Source organism: Trachurus japonicus, chromosome 7 (assembly GCF_045865225.1).
Source record: "Trachurus japonicus isolate A0001 chromosome 7, Traja_1.0".
NCBI classification, from domain to species: domain Eukaryota; kingdom Metazoa; phylum Chordata; class Actinopteri; order Carangiformes; family Carangidae; genus Trachurus; species Trachurus japonicus.
This window is the reverse complement of record NC_140913.1, coordinates 2620451-2637804: the sequence shown is the minus strand read 5'-3', so window position 1 is coordinate 2637804 and position 17354 is coordinate 2620451. Positions and strand designations below refer to the sequence as shown.

Here is a 17354-nt window from a genome sequence, read left to right as displayed (position 1 = left end):
GTACCTGTGTTCGCCTGGATGCTTTCTAACAGTTTGCTGTTTGAGATTTAACACGGCGTCAGTGTTCAGCCAGCCAGACATGAAACGATACGTGACGGCGGAAATCCAAACCTGTGCCACGCGGAGCACCTGCCGCGCACCAGACCTGCTGCTAATTAGACTTCCTTCATCATTAATTAACTTTTCCTATTAAGTTTCCTCAACCTGCTCTTAGTACAAGGCTGTTATCCAACAGATAACACACACACACACACACACACACACACACAGAGAGAGAAACAGAGTAATCAGTGAAGTCAGTCTCTGAGAAAACTGTTTCTCCCTTAAGGGTTTCAGAGGAGCCGCAGGAGGGCCAGTCAGTCTGCTAATCTGATTGGCTGGAAGGATTTATGACATCAGCACAGATACATCCCATGATGCACTGCAGGTCGTGCCTCATTCGCCGGTTAGAATACTCTGTGATAAGCGATAGGATAAGGACTCCAGACTGAACTCCTTAAAATTCTCTTCAGTTTGAACTTTTTTTCCTCGACAGCCCATTTAATTTTCATTCCCATGCACTGAAGGAGGCGTCTGATTGGTTCGGATTCACACTTGTTCTGGACGGAGGTCAAAATGTGGCCGCGCGATTCCATCCAATCATCCGACAATCTCGCTGTTGATGGTTTGTGTGATTGAAGAGGTGTCTTCACCCGTCGCGGCGAGAAGCCAATCTGGTGGAAATGTGACCCAATTTCTAAAAATTACAGTAATTGTTTGAGCCTCATAAAGTGAGTGTCAGCTGGTTGTTACAGCGAGCCTCCTCAAACGCCGACACAAAGGAGTGACGGCTGTGAGAGTGAGCGGAGCTCCGTCCTGACAGATTGTGTTTGTTCAGAGTCTCTGTAACAGACTGTCAGTTTAACATGAGCCTCCTCCACTCTGATCTGCTGTTAACACGATTTAACCTCTCTGTGTTACCATGGAGACAACCAGGCTTTAATTAGAAACACACATTCAATTAGAGTTGGACCAGAATCAACACACACACACACACACAAACGCACCTACACAGACTGCGTGTATAAACAAACACCTACACACACACAAATATTCATTTTTTACAAAGACGCTTCCTGAAACATCTTGTTCTGAAAAGCCATGTGTTTTGTGTGAGGGTGTGTGCATTGTGTGTGTGTGTGTGCGTACCTCCAGCTGGACTGTGTGTTCTTTCTGCAGCTGCTTGATCTCCTCCTGATGTTCCAGAGAGTTCTTCTCTATGTTCTCCTGTTCACACACAAAGACACACGGACACACAGGTGTTCAGTCAGACAACGACAGTGTTGAACACAAGTGATCAAACAAAGCTGCTGGTAAAACATACACAAGAAACATGAGGATGCAGAAAACTGCACGTCTCCCACAGAGTAGACACAAGATTTAGAAAAATCTATGAAATATCACACCTAGGCCACGTTTACACAGAGCCAGGTATTTACAAAAACAGATATTTCCCCCTCTTTGTTTTCAAAAATAACATTGTTCACACCAATTGTTTTCAAAAAATTCTTCATTTACACAAACCCGTGTGAATACGGTGTTAAGAGCAACTACGAGCCAGGCAAAGCTAACGGTGGCAGTGTAAGGAGAAGTATAAAGCCATGGTAGCCAATCAGAATCCTGGAAAAAACACAACAAAAAATGAATGACACAAGAGATTCCTGTTTGTTAGTAATCAATATCCTTTATTTAACCAGGTAAAAAACTCATTGAGGTTTAAAAACCTCTTTTCCAAGAGTGACCTGGCCAAGACGGCCACAGGTGGCATACATGCTGTGAAGCCTGAAACTCTGTTTCCTCCTGTCGACACACAAACAGGGAATCTCCATTTCAGCCGGAGTTTTCACATAGAATCGTTTTTGATGACTTGAAGGCAGAGGTACTGTACTTAAAGGTGATAGCTACAAGTTTAATTCCTCCTGGCCAGTAGGTGTATAACTCACACTGCCTGCTCTCGCTCCAACCTTCTGTTTTACTGGTTGCCAGTTACAGCAGTAGACACATGACATCAACGTTCTAATGCTGTTGCCACAGAGATCATTCCATGCCGACATTGCCAATGTAACCAGATGTAAATATTGACATATTTCGGACCCGCCAAAATTGATTAAACAATTATTTCTATACTATTTTTTTTTTAAATTCAGTAAAATTAATACTTTTATTCTGCACCCCTCTAGACATTCTGTGGATGCATTATTTTTGAAAAATTAATCCTTTTGATGAAAAAGTTGTAGCTATAACTTTTAACCAGATTTTTCAGGTATCTGTACTTCATTTGAGTAAAAGAATGCTGCCTGTGTGAAAACACTTTGTTTATTAAAAAAGAACTATGCAAGTCCGGTCGCGTTTTCTCTGTTTTGGTAACCCTCCTCCTGGCCATGTGCATTTGTTTACAACGAAGCCGGCGAGAAATCAATACATGGAGCGGTGGATGACGTTATATAACATATACTAGGGGTGTCACGATTTCGATTTTTTATCGAAATCGATCGAAATTACGTCACGATCTCGAGCATCGAAGTCAAACTCACTCATTCTCTCTCTCTCTCTCTCTCCTATTTTTTACCGGCGGTGTCAGCTGATGTGCACGTCTGCAGCAACCCAAACAAATGCACATGTTGCCTGGCTCTATTCCAGCCACATGATTGGTTCGGCACGGCGCAACTCTCAATATCATTGGCTATTTGCCAAAACATGGATGAATGAAAACTATCGACCACGTCTCATATTTCTATCGAAGAAATGTTATTTCACAATTTATAGCGTTTTATCACCCAGCCCTGGTGGGCTATTGTCCCTCCTACCTGGGAAACAGGAGGGAGACACAGCTCTAACTACTTTTTTTTTTTTTTTTTTTTTTCAAAGGAGGTTAAATCAAAGGAGGTTAAATCGAGCTCTAACTACACAACACCCACAAGCACTGAGAGCCCATGTTGCAGTGACGTTATACGATTAAAAAAAAACAACCCGCAAATAATAAGCCGACGAAAAGGTGCAACTTGCCACTTTTTGTCGATGTATTATTTGCGGGGGCTTTGGGGGGATCTGGTGACGGTGGAGGATCTGGGACTGATTGACTGTGGGCCACCGCCAGTCTGATCAGGACCTGATCATCAGGTCCATGGCAGCACAGCAGCTGCAGCTCTGCCCCGCTGTCACATGACTCTCGCGTATCAGCGCAATCTCGTTTACATTACATTAAGCCGACATCAGGAGAATAATGAGACACGACGGTAAATTAATGAAAATAAAATTATGATAATGTACAGATATAAATATATTTGTTTCAAAACCTTGGGGGCAATTTTGGCCCCTGGATCATGATTTTTGGGGGCATGTTACCTTTATATTGTAAAGAAATTATTTAAATGTGACCATTAGTGCCTAATGTGATACATTATGGAAATTGCATCACTTATATGTATCCCATCTTTTGAAATAAGATTTACTGTACAAAATTTGATGAATAAAACCAATGATCGTAGACTAGACTAGTCTGAAAATAGCATAGGCGTCTGTGCTGTAAGAAAAAGAAAAAAAATCGAGAATCGAATCGAATCGTGACCCTAAAATCGAAAATCAAATCGAATCGAGGATTTGGAGAATCGTGACACCCCTAACATATACGATGTTAAAACGTGTATCTGTGTAGTCTTAACTGTCATAAACAAAAGACTGCGAGTTGGGGCAGTGCGTGGTGCAGTGGTTAAGGCGGCCGCCCCATGTGGAGGCTACAGTCCTCAACGCAGACCTTTCCTGCATGTCATTCCCCCTCTCTCTGCCTCCCCCTTTCCTGTCTATCTCACTGTGTGCTATCAAATAAAGGCAAAAAAGCCACAAAAAAAAAAAAAAAATATATATATAAAAAAAAAAGACTGCGAGTTATGGAGCGCATTTGTGTTGCGGAGCAGCAGGTTTTCAGCCATGAGACGCCAGGTGGAAAGCAGAGAGCCTCCGTTCTCACTTGCCCGGACATCTCCGTGTACCATTGATGGCAATAATCAATTGAATAAAGGAGTTGAATCAGTACTATTCAGTAGTATCAGTATCAGTAGTATTTTTTACACAAGTATCTGTACTTCTACTTAGGTTACAGAATGTGAGTACTTTTTTTTATATATATATATATTTTTGAGCTTTTTGCCTTTATTTGATAGTACACAGTAGAGATGGACAGGAAAGGGGGAGGCAGAGAGAGGGGGTATGACATGCAGGAAAGGGCTGCCCGACGCGGGATTCGAACCTGCTGTCTGACTAAACGTTCTGTATCAAAACAGAACGTCAAATCAGTTCACCTGTTTCTTTTTACCTCAGCCAGTTTACCTCTTTGTGCTCACTTTACCAGCTAAGCTGAGCTGCTGAAATTCCCATATAAACTGGAGAAGTTGGGATGTGTGAAAACTTTTGAGTAAAGGATCTAAACCAACCTCGTTACAGGTGAAATATTCAAATACTGTAGTGTGAATCATCAGCATTAGCATGAGATGCTCCGCCCAGCCCCTCAGCTGCATCCCCTGTGTTCACTGCCTCAGCTGATAAGGGGCTCAGGAGCCATGCAGTCAGTCAGACTCAAGTCTTCCTGTGACTAACACCGGTGAGAGGAGTAGTAGACTAGGAGCGTGGTCTCCTCTGATTGGTTAGAACATCAGAGGGTTAAATCCCTGTTCTGGCTGCAAGTCTCCAAATTAAGACGCGTTCTGGGGGGATGTTCCCACTAAAAGACATCAGAAAACGTCCAACCTGCAGCTGGAAGCAGGTAACTAGGCAACCAGTTCAATGTCAGACTCACCTCAGCCTCCTTGAGTCGTCTCTCGAACCAGCCTTTGGTTCCCTCCATGGACTGGACCTGAGCCTGCAGCTCCTCCACCTTCGGCTGGAGACCCTCCAGCTCTTTAGCTCGGGCCTGAAACACACACAGAAGATAATCACACTCCAGATTAGGGATGGGATAAGATATGAGGATCAGGATTTCTACCTTCCTCCCTTATTCTCCTTCTCCTCTTTTTGTTCCTCTCCTTTACTGATCACCTCAGCCTCCTCTCCCATTTCCTATTTCCTCCATCTTTTTTCTTTTTTCCTCCAGCTCCCTCTTTACCTTCTCATCTCTTAGCTGCTGTCGGATCTCCTCCTCAGAGCGGTTCTTGTCTTCATGGAGTCCTCTGAGCTCCTTCTCGTACCGAGCCCTCACCCCGAGAACCTGAAGGGAGAAGAGGAGAAACAGCAGCTGAGTCGTTCAGATTTCATTCACAAAACATGGTGTGGTTGCTTTGCATTCTATGTAAAAACATGAGCCCCGGCGGTCAGAGTGAAGTTCAAGGCTCACCTCCTTCTCGTGCTGCAGTTTGAGGTCCGACAGCGCCTCCTTGTGGTCGGACTTCTCCTGGTTCAGCTGCATGGCCATGTCGTCCAGCATGGCCTTCCTCTTCTCTGCAGTCTGCTCATTCATTCACACACAGGCACAGAATGTCTGGATGTGTTTGTGTATCTGTGATGGCATGTGTCACACAAACAAGAATTTGTATAGTGTTTTCTCCTCCGTGTGTTTGTGTGTGTACCTTCTTAGCCTCGTCCAGCTCTCTCAGCACTCTCTCTTTCTCTTGTCCTTCCTCTGTTAACTGCTCCAACAGCTTCCTGTTTGCAAAACTCGACTCCTGACAGAGAGGGAGCAGACAGAGTGAAGAGATTACATTTGAATGTCACATGACTCGTTTAAACATTTAGACTCATTTAAACTGTTTATGTACTTCTGCACAAACAGCTGCTCCTCTTCTGATGAAGAATAATGGAGGAATTTAAATTCCTGACAGAAAGTTGCTAAACACAGCCAAGTTTAAAAAAAAAAAAAAAAATCTAATATGTCAAGTTTTGAACCTTTTGATTAAATGTGGCGTTACAAAATTCATTCACAAAAGCTTCAGTAACCAGGCTCCACAGAAGCTCCTGTAGTAAGGGCCCTACAGTGAATCCTCATGAGGACAGATAGATCTCTCTGGTCAGGATCATGTGGATCTTAAACTGGATCAGGACCTGGAGCATTTGAAACTCAAAATACAACAAGGGAGGGATCAGTCTGGGGTCTAGAATTATTTTATTCTACTCGTGTTGTTATTTGTAAAAGTGTCAGGGTTGCAGTTTTGATCATGTTTGTATCTTCTGCTGTTGTGTGAGTATCTTACTGTTGAGTACCATGCATTTTTAAGGCTCATGGTGTTAATGAAGGGGGGTTAGGGTTCTAAGTTATTACAGTCCATACAGATCCACTGGTTGTAAAGTTAAAGGGATAGTTCAACATTTTGGCAAATTGGCCCATTGCCATAATCGCTATAGTCCTAGCAGTAGGTTCGTTACCTTTAATTGTCGGTGTAAGCTCTTTTTAGAACGGTGGAGCGGAGCAGCAGGCTGCTCAGGGCTATGCTATGGAGGCTAAGGGAGTTTCTTGGTTTTCCTCATCAAACTCATCAAATACACAACCCAACAACTCCTAATGGCTGCCGTGGACAAGTTGTGAGCTGCACATTCACCACGCTATGAGATAATAATGGAACCTTACGAGACGGAGCTGTTTTAGAGGTAAATTCATGTAAAACCGCTGATGCGCGTTGCGTTCAGGGACAGTTTTTCAGCAAGCAGACTCTGTATTTGCCCTGTATTTACCTCGAAAACGGCTCCGTTTCGTAACGTTCCATTATTATCTCATAGCGTGGTGAATGTGCAGGTCACAACTTGTCCACGAAAGCGTTTTGGAGTTGTTGGATTGTGTATTTGATGAGTTTGATGAGGGAAACCAAGAAATTCCTTTAGCCTCCATAGCGTAGCTCTGAGCAGCTTGCTGCTCCGCTCTGCCGTTCTAAAAATAGCTTACACCGACAAATAAAGGTAACGAACCTACTGCTATGACTATAGCCATTATGGCAATGGGCCAATTTGCCAAAATGTTGAACTATCCCTTTAAAATATAGGAATAAATGTGATCCGTTGTTGGTTTCAAAGCAGCTCAGTCAGATTTCCTGCGAGTGTGTTACCTGCAGCTGAGAGTCCAGGTCGTCCCTCTGAGCTAACAGACTCTCCTGTTCGGCTCGTCTCTGCTGCAGCTCAGCCGTCAGCGCTTCCTGCTGCTCTCTCAACAGATTCATCTCCTGCGTCTTCACCGTCTGGATCTGAACAGCAGATTCAACAACTTTATTTACATCAAGTGACAGAGGATGACTGTAGGGGACAGAAAGTGAGGGATGGTGACAGAAGCAGCAGTAGATGACAGTAGGTGACGGTAGATGACGGATAGTGACAGTAAGTGAAAGTCGGTGACAGTGGGTAGGCGTTGCATGACTTCAGATTTTTTAAAGTCGACTCTAAAGTTACGGAAGTTGAGTCGACGTCGACTAGTCACTGATGACGTCATTCATATTTTTCCTGTCATAAATAAAGTCACAGGAGGAAGGAAATGCTTTGCAGTAATCTGTATTCACTGACAGACAGCTCATGCGCAGAGCAGCAGGTATAAACAACAAGCTGTAAACCACTTGTTCTTGGTAAAATACACTCCTAGAAGTGCTACTGTTCATTAAACAATTAGGGAGGAAAATGACACACAGTCCTGCTCAGTCACAGTTTCACTCAGTTTTTGTTTTTCGATCCTGGTTGGTTGGTTGTTGTTATTGTGCGTGACGTAAAGCTGCCAATATGAGTTTTTTTTAATTCAGTGCACTCAGCTGTTGTTTCAAGCGGCTCCCCTCTTGTACTGCCAAAATCACATGATCAGCAACTAGCCAACGTCATGCTCAAAACGTCATTGTGCAGCAGTAAAGTCGACTAATCGACTAGTCGGCTAGTCTGTGCAACCCCTAGATGACAGTTAGGTGACCGTAGATGATGGATAGTGACAGTAGGTGACAGTAGATGACCGACAGTGAAAGTAGGTGACGAATAGTGACAGTAGATGACAGTAGATGACAAATAGTGACAGTAGATGATAAATAGTGACAGTAGGTGACAGTAGATGATAAATAGTGACAGTAGATGACAAATAGTGACAGTAGATGACAGTAGATGATAAATAGTGACAGTAGATGACAGTAGATGATAAATAGTGACAGTAGGTGATAAATAGTGACAGTAGATGATAAATAGTGACAGTAGGTGATAAATAGTGACAGTAGATGACCGACAGTGACAGTAGGTGACAGTAGATGACAGTAGATGATAAATAGTGACAGTAGATGATAAATAGTGACAGTAGATGACAGTAGATGATAAATAGTGACAGTAGATGATAAATAGTAGATGATAAATAGTGACAGTAGATGACAGTGGATGATAAATAGTGACAGTAGATGATAAATAGTGACAGTAGATGATAAATAGTGACAGTAGGTGATAAATAGTGACAGTAGATGATAAATAGTGACAGTAGATGATAAATAGTGACAGTAGATGATAAATAGTGACAGTAGATGACAGTAGATGATAAATAGTGACAGTAGATGATAAATAGTGACAGTAGGTGACAGTAGATGATAAATAGTGACAGTAGATGATAAATAGTGACAGTAGATGATAAATAGTGACAGTAGATGATAAATAGTGACAGTAGATGATAAATAGTGACAGTAGGTGACAGTAGATGACAGTGGATGATAAATAGTGACAGTAGATGACAGTAGATGACCGACAGTGACAGTAGGTGACAGTAGATGACAGTAGATGATAAATAGTGACAGTAGATGACAGTAGATGATAAATAGTGACAGTAGATGACAATGGATGATAAATAGTGACAGTAGATGATAAATAGTAGATGATAAATAGTGACAGTAGATGACAGTGGATGATAAATAGTGACAGTAGATGATAAATAGTGACAGTAGATGATAAATAGTGACAGTAGATGACAGTAGATGATAAATAGTGACAGTAGGTGATAAATAGTGACAGTAGATGATAAATAGTGACAGTAGATGATAAATAGTGACAGTAGATGATAAATAGTGACAGTAGGTGACAGTAGATGATAAATAGTGACAGTAGATGACAGTAGATGATAAATAGTGACAGTAGATGATAAATAGTGACAGTAGGTGACAGTAGATGATAAATAGTGACAGTAGATGATAAATAGTGACAGTAGATGATAAATAGTGACAGTAGATGATAAATAGTGACAGTAGGTGACAGTAGATGACAGTGGATGATAAATAGTGACAGTAGATGACAGTAGATGACCGACAGTGACAGTAGGTGACAGTAGATGACAGTAGATGACTGACAGTGACAGTAGGTGACAGTAGGTGAGAGCAGATGACAGTGGATGTGTTTGAGTCAGACAGTTAAAGGGACAACCAGGAGTTTTGGAAAAGCGAAGCCTTTTCACACTACATTTATGAGCCTCTGCGCGCACTGTGAAATTCTTTGACCGGCAGAGAAACTCCTCGTTGCCCCTTTAAGTCAGCAGATGTCTTGGTTTACTTAGAACATAAACTGGGCTCTAGTTGGGTCTACTTCTATATAAACTCAATCTCTAATGACCCAAGCTTCCTTTAAGGACCTGATCAGAGTATGGTGTTCTCTAGAAGGTTATCTTCAGAAACAATCAACAGCAAGTACTTGGTAAAGGGTCCTAACAATGGACGTTTTATAGGTTCAGACCATCGATCTAAAGGTGAGGCTCTACCTAGGTGTTCTACTTTAACCCGAGATATAATTACCTGTTCAAGAGCGCACAGATTAGTCCTCAGAGCACTGTTCTCCTGTGAGATGGGTTATAGTTCCATACTCAGTAAGGTGTTCACTTGTTACTACACATGTTACCTGTTCTAAAGGCCCTAGGTTAGTCCCTCAGAGACTGTGTTGGGTCTATGTTAGCTTCTCCAGCTAGCAGCTAGGTTAGTCCATTTGGAAGGTGACCTTGTTGATGATGATGTCCAGGTTTGTTACCTGTTCTAGAGCTGCTAGGTTTGTCCTCAGTGCATCGTTCTCTTGCAGGATGTTGTCGACCTGCTCCTGACTGACCGCGCTCTGATTGGCTACCTGCGGTGCCAGCGAGCCACAGGCAGGGCGCAGCAGACAGAACCAAGAGAAAGGACCGCAAACAAGGAAAAACAAAAACAAAAGGTAAGCAAGAATGGCAAAGAATGAAAAAGAAACGACCAAAACAAGAGAAGCAGGACATAAACATAAACAGAGAGACACCCGAAACAACACAAACATAAAGGTAGGAATAAGAAGACAAAGAGGAGGATAAGAGAACAGAGCAGATCAGACATACAGCTCGGCCGGTATCCAGAGAAACAAACAGCAGGCTAGCCCGCTGCCAGAGTGATATTGGAAAACATATTTGTTTTTTCTGTCATATGAAAGGGCTGGGTAAGAAAAATCAATGTGTATCATTGAGCTCTGCCTCCCTCTCTCCACACGAGTCATTAGTTTTACCTCCCGAAAACAGTTCTCGGTGAATAGGAATCAATTTTTCAAGATCAATTCACTCTGGCAGCGAAACGCCGTCACAGTAAAGAGGCAAAACAAAGTAGGAGTTCCTCCGGTCGTCGGTGTTAGTTCCTCATTCCTCCCAACAGTCTTCGCTCCCTCCCGCTTTTCCCTTGTCTCCTCATCTCCTTTTATTTCCTGCCCTTTTACTTTGCGCTTGTTCAAACATCCTGATCAGAGAACTTTACTGATTCCAATCTTGAGACAAATTATGCAAAGAAACTAACAGAAATCCTTTTGACAATTGCTAAGAAATGTATTGCAATAAAGTGGAAATCAGACGCCCCTCTTCCAATTAAAATGTCCTCTAGAGAAAGTAACTTATTGGATGCAGAAAAGAAGTAAGACTTTTCACAAAATATGGCAAACATTTTTAATTTATATGGGAAATCTGCCAGCACACCAGATTGACTAATTTTGACTAATGTATTCGAGTTTGGCTAGGCATAGCCTATGAGTAGTGATGTTACCCTTTGTCTCTCTTTGTATCTTTGATTATTGCATAATGGATTTTTATTTATTCATTTATTACTATTATTATTCTTGTTTTAATTTATTTGTTTGTTTATTTATTTATTTTTTATTATTATTTATTTATTTTTCTATTTTACTTTGCCACCTTGTGGATATTGAGTTTCTCCTTGTTTTGATTTTGTCTAGTCAGTATGTAAATGGAATTTTGTTCTTGTTCCTGAAAAAATCAGAAATCAAATACCGAAAAAAATACAACAACATCCTGATCAGTATGGAGCTACACTACACTCGTGCTGAACCTGAGATCACAAAAACCTCCTCCCTGCTCCGAGTCGAGGCTCACAGGCTCTTGCAGCAAAACGCCAGTGTAAGTGAGCATTGGTCAGTTAAGAGTGTGTGTTGTACCTGGTCTTTCAGAGTGTGCAGAGCCAGTTCGTGCTCTTTCTCCTTGCTCTGCAGCTGCTCTCTCAGCTCTGCTGTCAGCTGAACACAAACACAGGTCACTCAGTCTCACAGCAGTTAACAACAGATTCAGATCAGGGCCGAAACACCCTGGTACAGAAAAAAAAAGATCTTTTTCTTTTAAGTTGGCACGCTAGGTAAGTAAAGATGTGTGTTCCTGAGGTCTGACCTGATTGGCTGTCATTAGGTCTGACTGTAGTTTCTGGTTGCGGAGGTTCATGGCCTTCAGCTCCTCCTCTTTCCTCTGGTTGATCTCATCAATCTTTGTCCTACAGACACACACACACAAACAAACAACAACAGTCTCACACCTGCTGTAGCATACGAACAAAAACACTGTACTGTCAACACACATTGTGACCTACAGTAGAGTGAAACAACATCAACAGAGTGTTAGCTATACAAGCTGTTGGAACATAATAACAGGAATAGCTACAGTAGAAGGAGTATTAATGAGTAGTGCTGTTTTTTTATGCTCTCTTTTAATTTCTTATTTCTATTTCTGTAGCACTTTGAGATTGTTGGTTCAATATAAAATAAAATAAAATAATTATTTTATATAGTATAGTATATGTGAACATGTGACATTCTCTTATGTCCAAAACAAATGTCTCCTAAGGGATACAAGATTGAAAACAACTGCTAATTTAGATGACTTTCAAATGTACTTCATTTTAAAATAAACTTTACTCGAAGACGTTACCCAAAAAATACAGGGTTTCTGGAATAATGTTTAAAAGGAGATTAAACAGATTCTGGGTATTCATTTCTCTTTGGAACCAGCACTTTACATTCTGGGTAGAATTCCTGACAGTATGATCGATAAAACTTCAAAATCTTTGCTGAGAATCCTTCTGATAGCAAAAAAGACTATAACAGCTTCCTGGTTAAAGGCACAGCCCCCCAGCATAACGCAGTGGAGAAACAGGGTAAAACATGTGTTCATCATGGAGAAAATCACAGCAAGACTACAGCTGAAAAAGGTCTTGTTTGTTAAAAGATGCTCATTATTAATGCAGGCAATGCCAGAACTCTAGTCACCCCCCCCTTTTTTCTGTTTTCTTTCTTTCTTTCTTTTAATTATTATTATTATTACAACATTGTATTTGTTTTTGTTTTACTCACTTGTGAAGTAATTTTGCTAATGTTGAACGCAGGTCAAGGTAAATGGAGAGAAGGTGAGAAATGGACTATGGGAAATATGTTGTACAAGTATAAGAATACTGATTGTTATTTACAAAGATCTAGTCCAGAACAAAATCAGAACTTTAAAATAACGTGAAGCAAGTGTAACTGTATAGTATATTATACATCTCCTCAGTATTTGTTGGGTTGGTGTTTGTGTGTAAATGTTTCAAATACATTTTTTTTTCAAAAAATAAAAACTTTACTCGTACACTGGTCTATGAATAACTAGCTAACTATGCTGTGTATTGACACTGCGCTGTCCATGGTGCTGAAGTCACAGAAACTCCTGATTTGACATTAACATGTATCCAAAGCAAATATCAAGTTGTACCCAGGGGGCAAAACGGACACGGAGCGTTGTAAAAGGTTTGACAGCAGAAATGATATCTAGGAACTTCAAGGATTAAAACCTGGGTGGACAACCCGGTCAACTAGCTGCTGGAAAGCTACAGGGCCCAAAACCCCTTTCTTGGGTCATTTTGCTGGCGAAATGATGTAAATGCAAATATTTAGGTACTACAATGGCATAAATAGTCATACAACTATAAAATTTGGCAGAGAGTATCTTGACACATAGGGGGAAGCATGAAAAAAAGATTCTGGGGTTTGTTGCAACTCGATTTTAAGATGTCACCCTCAACATCCCAAAAAAGACCAAAAAAAGTACTGTTCGCCTGACAAATTCTCATCAAAATTATTATTTATCAGCACTTTATGGAGAATATCTATGCTTAACATGTATATAGAAAATTTCTCCTTAATTCATAAGCTTCCATTTGAGTCCAAGATAGCCTTTCTACTAGCTACTGGAAAGCCGCAGGCTGTCTCCAAACAATGCAACACCTATTGTGAAAAGTTACATGTTAACTGGCATGATCAGAAAACATTCTATTTCTGATCTCCCCAAAGTGAACAGATAGATAGAGAAGACTTTTGAGATAGAAAGGCTATCTTGGACTCAAATGGAAGCTTATGAATTAAGGAACATTTCTATATACATGTTAAGCATAGATATTCTCCATAAAGTACTGAAAAATAATAATTTTCATGAGAATTTGTCAGGCGAACAGTACTTTTTTTGGTCTTTTTTGGGATGTTGAGGGTGATATCTTAAGATCGAGTTGCAACAAACCCCAGAATCTTTTTTTCATGCCTCCCCCTATGTGTCAAGATACTCTCTGCCAAATTTTATAGTTGTATGACTATTTGTGCCATTGTAGTACCTAAATATTTGCATTTACATCATTTCGCCAGCAAAATGACCCAAGAAAGGGGTTTTGGCCCCTGTAGCTTTCCAGCAGCTAGTTGACCGGGTTGTCCACCCAGGTTTTAATCCTTGAAGTTCCTAGATATCATTTCTGCTGTCAAACCTTTTACAACGCTCCGTGTCTGTTTTCCAAAAAACTGGGATTTTGCCCCCTGGGTATTGTCTTAGGACCTAACTAAAGGTTCCTGGAACTTTCGCGGCTTAAGAGACACATGTGGACATGTGGTCGCTCTTGTGTATCTATGTTAAATTGCTACTGTTTCAGCAGCGGCAGCAGCAGCAGCAGTAGTAGTAGTAAAAGGTGCATGTCTGACCTGCTGTCGTTGTACAGAGCCTCCTTCTCTCCCTGCAGACGCTGAAAACTGCAGCAAGACACAAACAGAAACTGATCATCCATCAGTCTGTGTTTAAACTTCAGATACAAACAGTTCTGCTTTAAATAAACACTGTGACTGGTGTTCACTGTCAAACAGTAAAGTCTCCCTGTTCTTCAGACTGTTCCAGCCTCTGGAGGAGCTGAGCTGCATCAGATGGAAGGCTCTCACCTCTCCTGCTTCTTCTTTAACTTGTCAGACAGCTGGAGGAGAGTCGGACAGACACAAGTCACAATTCAAAGCTGCTGTCCATATTCCATAAACTCATTAAATATGTTTGAAGCTACAAATGCATTTATGTAACTATCTCAGTGGATCAGCAGATTAAAGGGATAGTTCAGCTGTTTTTGAAGAAGTCCTGTCTCAAAATAATACACCAGTTCAAGAGTACGATCTAAAGTAAAAAAAAAAATTACAATGCATCAGCTGGCTGACCTTTCTCCTGCATCTAGTGTACTTAATGGGCATTTGTAGCTCATACAACCCCACTTCAAAAAAGCTGAACTATCCCTTTAATCAATCAATCAATCACTGACATCTCCTTTTTGGGCTTTACCTTTGTAATCTCTTCCTGCAATTTGGTGATTTCAGCCTGTTTGGAGGCCTGCAGGCAGACAAGAGAGAGTCAGGTGAACAACACAGAGACACACACACTCACTCTCCAGTAGTGATGTCACTCAGATAGTCATTTGGTTACATGTTATTGCGCTGCAGTCATAGTTGGTGATTGTGTTGTTCCTCATATTCTAAATGAGGTTGCTCCTCAATATATCTCCGAGTTTAAATAAAGGTTATGAAATGAAATATGAAATGAAATATTCTGACCCCCGAACGCCACATTTAACAAGAATAAATATTTAACACAATTAACACATTTCCAACAGTGTCACTAAAGCAGATGAATGGGAGCTCTGTGTATGTAGAAGGAATGTCAGAGCTGTTGTGCTGAATGATTAATGGGGTCCCTCACTGTACATTTCATGTGGAGCTACAGAAGAGAAGCAGTTCACGTTCCCCAGAACAGTAGGAAGCAGTGTGGTCACTTCACTATCATCTGATGATAGTCTTTACATGTTGGAAATATTCATCTATGTATAAGGAGAGCTGCTCTATTGTTGAACCATAAAAACCTCCACATAATAAAGACAAGACAATAAAAGTGGTGAACCAATGAGAAGAAGGAAAGTATTAAAGGGGACATACTGTGAAAATATCACTTTTTTTTTTTAAAGGTCCCATATTATGAAAAACATGTTTTTTCTGGTCTCTACATAGCTGGTCCTCCTTGAGCCTATGAGGAAAGCAAACAGGTCCTGCATCGACTCTGCAGCCCACCCACTGGTAAAACGGCACTTATACAGGCTCCTGTGGTGATGTAACGATGGGAGTAGGCCGGCCCAGAGCGATTGATATCATGTGGTCACCACGTGACCACGCTGGTGGCGACATCAAAAGCTGTCGCCACTCTGTCAATCGCTCTGGCCATAGCGATACATCCACCCGTAAACATTAGCGCATGCTACCGTTAGCCACATCCTCTCCCTGAGAGGGGCGTGTAACAGGCAAGACAGGCGTTGACAGACGGAGCTCATTAGCATTTAAAGGTGCAGGCACTGGAACAGCCTGTTCTCAATAGAGCTCATTTGAGCGACTTTTAGACAGCGGACATTCAGGACCACAGATCAGTTTGGGGCAATACATTTGAATACAGTGTAGCTGGACGTCTGACAGCTGTGTGAAATTGATTAAAAAGAGTATAATATGGGATCTTTAAGTATATTTTTGGGGCTTTTTATTGCCTTTAATCAATAGCACAGTTGAGAGAGAGACAGGAAATGGGGAGGCAGAGAGGGGGGAATGACATGCAGGAAAGGGCTGCCCGATGCAGGATTTGAACCGGGGCCGCCTGCAGTGAGGACTAGCCTCAACATGGGGCGACAGCTCTACCCAGTGAGCTAAACAGCGTCCAGAAATATCACTTTTTAAAGGCTCTTTAACATATATTTAGGTGTTTGTCTTGCCTTCCAGCCTCCAAAATGTGAGAATTGACAAACAAATCTGTAATTTTCAGGCTCCTTAGGTTGAAATCCATGTGGTTTTACGAGCTGTTCCCTAGGTTATCTGACAATGATGTAACTAGTTTTTAAATTTGCATAATACCACCCCTACCTGGTACCAGTAGAAGGGGCAGGGCAAGCAGTGGTTCATTTGCATTTAAAGGGACAGACACTGAAACCAGCCGTTCTGAACAGGGCTGTTTAGAGAGGATGAAAAGAGCTGTGATGTTTGATCCTTTTTGACCAAAGCATGTCACAGACATGTCTTTAAGACACCTGGGAACTATTTTAATTTGTGGAAAAGAGGCAGAATATGTCTCCTTTAATATTTATAAATCTGCCATCTTCTCAGTTATTGCTGATGTGAAATGCATGCTGGGACACTTGTCTTGCCCAAGGACTTGAGCTGGGACAGAAAAGTGTTGTAACAAAACACTGTGCATCATCATGTTCACAGTCAGAGTGGAAACTGGAGCTCAGTCAGATCTGTTGTGGCTTTAAAAGAAACTGAAGTAAAAAAAAAAAAAAAAACACACACACAAAAACTGAATTAATAATAAAAACTGTTTTCTACTCTGTGTTTAATGTTGCCTGACAGAGAAACTGTAATTATCTTCAAGTCTTGTTTGTTTCCAGTGAAGTGTTTGGGGGCATTTAAAAAGCACTGTATAATAAAACAACAGCGTGGTGTGTTTGCAGTGGCCAGCTGCTACTGAGGGAACACTGTGGACGAGATGACACAGTTAGAGAGAGGCGGGCTCCTGTCGGCCGGGTACATGCTGACATTTCACCGCTGCTCGCCAGCTGCCCTTCATGTTCTTGTCATGAATTAATTAGTTCCCTCTCTCACGCACAACATGTGGCCACTTCGTCTGCCACCATTTTGACTTCCCGGACTTTGAGGCCGGTGGGGACGGTAACAACAGCGCTGATGTACAGATGTTGCGGTTTAACAACTGGAAGTGAGAAGAGCGATGAGACGAGTGATGTGCTTCTTTCTTTTTTTTAACC

General features: G+C 41.5%; 1 protein-coding gene across 6 annotated transcripts in view; it reads right to left on the bottom strand.

The window, feature by feature from the left end:
• The window catches only part of gripap1 (GRIP1 associated protein 1), a 72032-nt gene that overhangs the window by 32855 nt on the left and 21823 nt on the right, over positions 1–17354 (bottom strand). For 2 of the 6 annotated variants that reach the window (XM_085780792.1, XM_085780794.1), the window contains exons 10-22: positions 14843–14890; positions 14458–14489; positions 14227–14274; positions 11627–11726; positions 11401–11478; positions 9973–10065; positions 9744–9785; positions 7065–7199; positions 5598–5693; positions 5366–5476; positions 5138–5239; positions 4832–4945; positions 1189–1266 (exon numbers count right to left, since the gene is read on the bottom strand). In XM_085780792.1, coding sequence (XP_085636918.1) covers positions 1189–1266; positions 4832–4945; positions 5138–5239; positions 5366–5476; positions 5598–5693; positions 7065–7199; positions 9744–9785; positions 9973–10065; positions 11401–11478; positions 11627–11726; positions 14227–14274; positions 14458–14489; positions 14843–14890 — 1077 coding nt within the window. The remainder of the gene's footprint in view (positions 1–1188; positions 1267–4831; positions 4946–5137; positions 5240–5365; positions 5477–5597; positions 5694–7064; positions 7200–9743; positions 9786–9972; positions 10066–11400; positions 11479–11626; positions 11727–14226; positions 14275–14457; positions 14490–14842; positions 14891–17354) is intronic. The other 4 variants (XM_085780793.1, XM_085780796.1, XM_085780797.1 and 1 more) reach the window with 2 other exon arrangements.